This window comes from Hipposideros armiger, unplaced genomic scaffold (assembly GCF_001890085.2).
Source record: "Hipposideros armiger isolate ML-2016 unplaced genomic scaffold, ASM189008v1 scaffold_29, whole genome shotgun sequence".
Classification (NCBI taxonomy): domain Eukaryota; kingdom Metazoa; phylum Chordata; class Mammalia; order Chiroptera; family Hipposideridae; genus Hipposideros; species Hipposideros armiger.
The window spans coordinates 4,940,497-4,943,935 of record NW_017731379.1 but is presented as its reverse complement, the minus strand read 5'-3'; the positions used below and the strand labels follow the sequence as shown (position 1 = coordinate 4,943,935).

The 3,439-nt window shown below is 43.0% G+C and overlaps 1 protein-coding gene across 1 annotated transcript in view; it reads left to right on the top strand.

The window, feature by feature from the left end:
- CHCT1 (CHD1 helical C-terminal domain containing 1) overlaps nucleotides 1-3,439 on the top strand; it is a 27,499-nt gene that overhangs the window by 10,443 nt on the left and 13,617 nt on the right. The window contains exons 2-4 of the mRNA XM_019636608.1: nucleotides 481-582; nucleotides 864-1,039; nucleotides 1,478-1,577. Of these exons, the coding sequence (XP_019492153.1) occupies nucleotides 481-582; nucleotides 864-1,039; nucleotides 1,478-1,577 (378 nt within the window). The remainder of the gene's footprint in view (nucleotides 1-480; nucleotides 583-863; nucleotides 1,040-1,477; nucleotides 1,578-3,439) is intronic.

Sequence of the window (3,439 nt, the reverse complement as noted above, 5' to 3'; positions counted from 1 at the left end):
CGTTAGCATGGCATGATGCTAAGGGTTAGGGATACAAAGAGGTGAGCCTGTGACTTAGGCACTCATAAGTGTTTGCTGAAGGGATGAGTAAATAACCCCCTGCTTGCTACCCCCAAGGAGTTACTTAAATCTCTTGGTGCCTAGGTGTTCTCATCTCTAAGCAAGGAAATGATATCTAACCTCACAGAATTTGCAGGAGCATAAAATTAGTTAGTGTTTATCAAGTGCTTTGAAAAGCTAACTAGTATACTATGCTATAATTATTATAAAAGAAATGCGTTGGGCATTCTAGGTTTTCTAAAGAGGGATTCTCACAGATGGGTTTCTTTGCCCAAGGCTCACTCCCCTCAATGCTGGGTCAAGGAAGGGGTCACAGGGAAAATAGAGAAGGGCTTTCGCTGGCATTTGGACCAGTGGTTGTCTAGCACTGCACCTCAGGAGCAGCAGCCCAAGTCCCCCACCTGACCTGCCTCCTCCCAGGTGACAGATGTACCCTGCTTAGAGAAGAGCTCCAGCAGCATCCCTGCCGCAGACTCACTTGTACGCCATGCCAAGGGCCTGGACGAGGATACCTTCAAAATTGTGAGTAAGAGACCAACCCAGGACCCCGTCCCCTGTTCCCACAGGTTAGGAGACCTGTGTCAGAAATCGGAAGGCCTCAGACCCCATAGCTCATCACCTCACTTGTCAGACTCTTGGGAAAGAAGTGGGGTAAGAGGTTGACTGGAGCCTCCTCACTTAACACGTGTAATTCTTCCTGGGCCACAAGGGCTGCAGTGGGGCCATTCTGCTGGTTACTTAGAGCTGCCCATCTGCCTCTTTTTTTCTCCTATGGCCTCTCACTTCACCTGTTGCCTCCTCAGTGTAAAGAATGTCTAAGGCCACTGAAGAAGTTCCTGCGAAAGTTGCACCCGCCCAAGGACCTTCCCCAGAAGAAGCAGCAGAAGTACATGAAGCAGAGCCTGGTAGTCCTAGGGGACCACATCAACGCCTTTCTGCAGCACTACTGCGGAGCCTGGGAAATCAAGCACTGGAAGAAGTAGGGCAGCTTCCTTGCCCTTCCCACTACACCCACTCCTGGGTCGTCCCCTCTAGATTCAAGGTCACACCTCAGTCAAGATCCCTTAGTCCTTCTTTATGTGAAAGAGTCAGGATCCTGGAGTGAGCATGGTGAAGATGGGCTGGAGAGAATAAGGTTCTCTAGTCACTCAGGGCAGCTGTATACACAGTAGACAAAGAACTCTGCTGACCCTGAGGACAATGACTTGTGATTGAACAACTACTGTGCTGTGGGTGCTCATCACCAGGAAGGGTATCTAAGGTCTGGCAAATTTCCACCTGTCCATGTCCTCAATCCAAAACCACGGAAGCAGCCTGTGACCCATTTCTCCCTGCATGGGTCCTGGCCACAAAGACCAATGCTGGAGGGAGATGGGCCATTCTCCGCCTCCCTCAGCCTAGGGCTTCTCACCTACAGGATGCTCTGGAGATTTGTCTCCCTCTTCTCAGAACTAGAGGCAAAGCAGCTTCGCAGGCTCTACAATCACACCAAGAGCAACCAGAAAGCCAAGTTCCTGGTGAGCCACTCGGGAAAGCTCCTTCTGGGCCCAGCTGAGGGTTGCTTGGTGTGGTCTTGGATTCTGGAGGGAGGCCTGGGATGGAGGAGCCCTCTGACACAACCAGCACCCCTCCAGTCCTTTCCACAGCACACTGCCTGAGGAAAACCCCATTGCCCCTACCTTTACCCCTGCAGTGGGCACAGAGTGGGGCTGAAGAGGGCAGAGACTCAGCTTCAAGTTCTTGATATTTATTCACCCTTCACACCCACACCCTGATGTTCACAGGGATTTGCCTGTGGAGCTATGTGTGGGGATGGGTGAGACCAGGCAGAAAGGTACAGCCAGCTTGGGAAAGGCTCTGGGGACTATCGACAGAGCCTGACCTGGCTTTGTCCAAAACTAGTGATTCTCAAACATTTGGGTCTCAAGTCACTTCTACCCTTTTAAAAATCCCACCCCCCCCCCAAAAAAAGACAAGAATGTTTATGTAGGTTATATCTATTGATATTTGCCCTATTAGAAATTAAAGCTAAAGAAAAAAATCAAAATATGTATCTACTAATCTGTTTAAAAACAAGGAGTTCATTACATGTAAACATAAATAATATTTATGAGAAATAATTCTATTTTCCAAGACAAAATAATTCAGTGAGGAGAGTGGCATTGTTTTACATTTTTGCAAATCTCTTTAGTGTCTGACTCAATGGAAGACAGCTGGATTCTCCTAGCTGCCTCTGTGGTCAGTCTCTTTTGACACGCTGATTTGGTTGAAATACATGCAGAAAACCCAGCCTCACAGAGATATATAGTTGGAAAAGAGAGAAGTATTTTATTAGCATTTTCAGATAATTATGGATATTTTTCTTTGATACCACACCGAAACTCAGTCAGTGGCAGTTGCTTAATTGCAATGTGGAATCTGAAACCATATCAATGAACATTTTTAAATAGAAANTTTTTTTAATATTGGACCCTATTGAATGAGTTGACTTGTCCTATACAGTCATTTTTTGCTGACCAATTGGATTTTGAAGAATGTCTCCCAAAGGCGATGGATTTTTGTTTACTCTTAGTTAATGTTGAGTGTTGAGCCATTATTCCTGGCTGCTGTTCGATTCAATAGTCATTACAGGCTATTCCCTGTGGTTGATAATAAAACCATTATGGGAATAGGGTAGGACTTGCTGGAGGCTCGGGAAGGGAAAAATGGGGGTGGAGTGAAGTAAGGAGGCTTATCTAGCTTTGAGGTTCTGACACTTATTTCACCCTTCTGAATTGTAGGTATTATTTGGGGCAGGGGGAGGAATGGATATATAGTAGCTATCTATTCTACCTATCTATCTATCTTCAAGTCCTTGTTTCTTTTTTTCACCGTGTTTCTTCCAGTCTGGGTCCATATTCATTTTCACTTACCTAAGTGTGACTTATAATGCAAATAAACTTTTATGTTCTGCTTTTAAACTTAGCATTATGTAATATTTTTAATGATGTTATTTATTCCTTATGAGTTTTTAAAAGCAGACACAGCTATCCTTTTTTATCTGACTGTAAATGTAAAGCATATTTATTATTTTTTTAATGCAGACAATATGCAAAGAAAGTGAAAAATCACACTTGATATTTTGAAGTGTATCTTTCAAGACTTTTTTCTATGCATATATAAATACATACTTTAAAAAATGGGATTGTACCATACATACTGTTTTAGCGCTTGTTTTCCATGTTATTATAGAGTAGTAATTTAAATTTTTAAAATTTTAATTAGTGTTATATAGATATAGAGTAGTATTTTCATATCTAGTAGTATTTTAGTAGTAAAATATTTTTAAAAATTAATTTAAACTTTAATATTTAATAGAGTAGTGTTTTTAGTACGGATG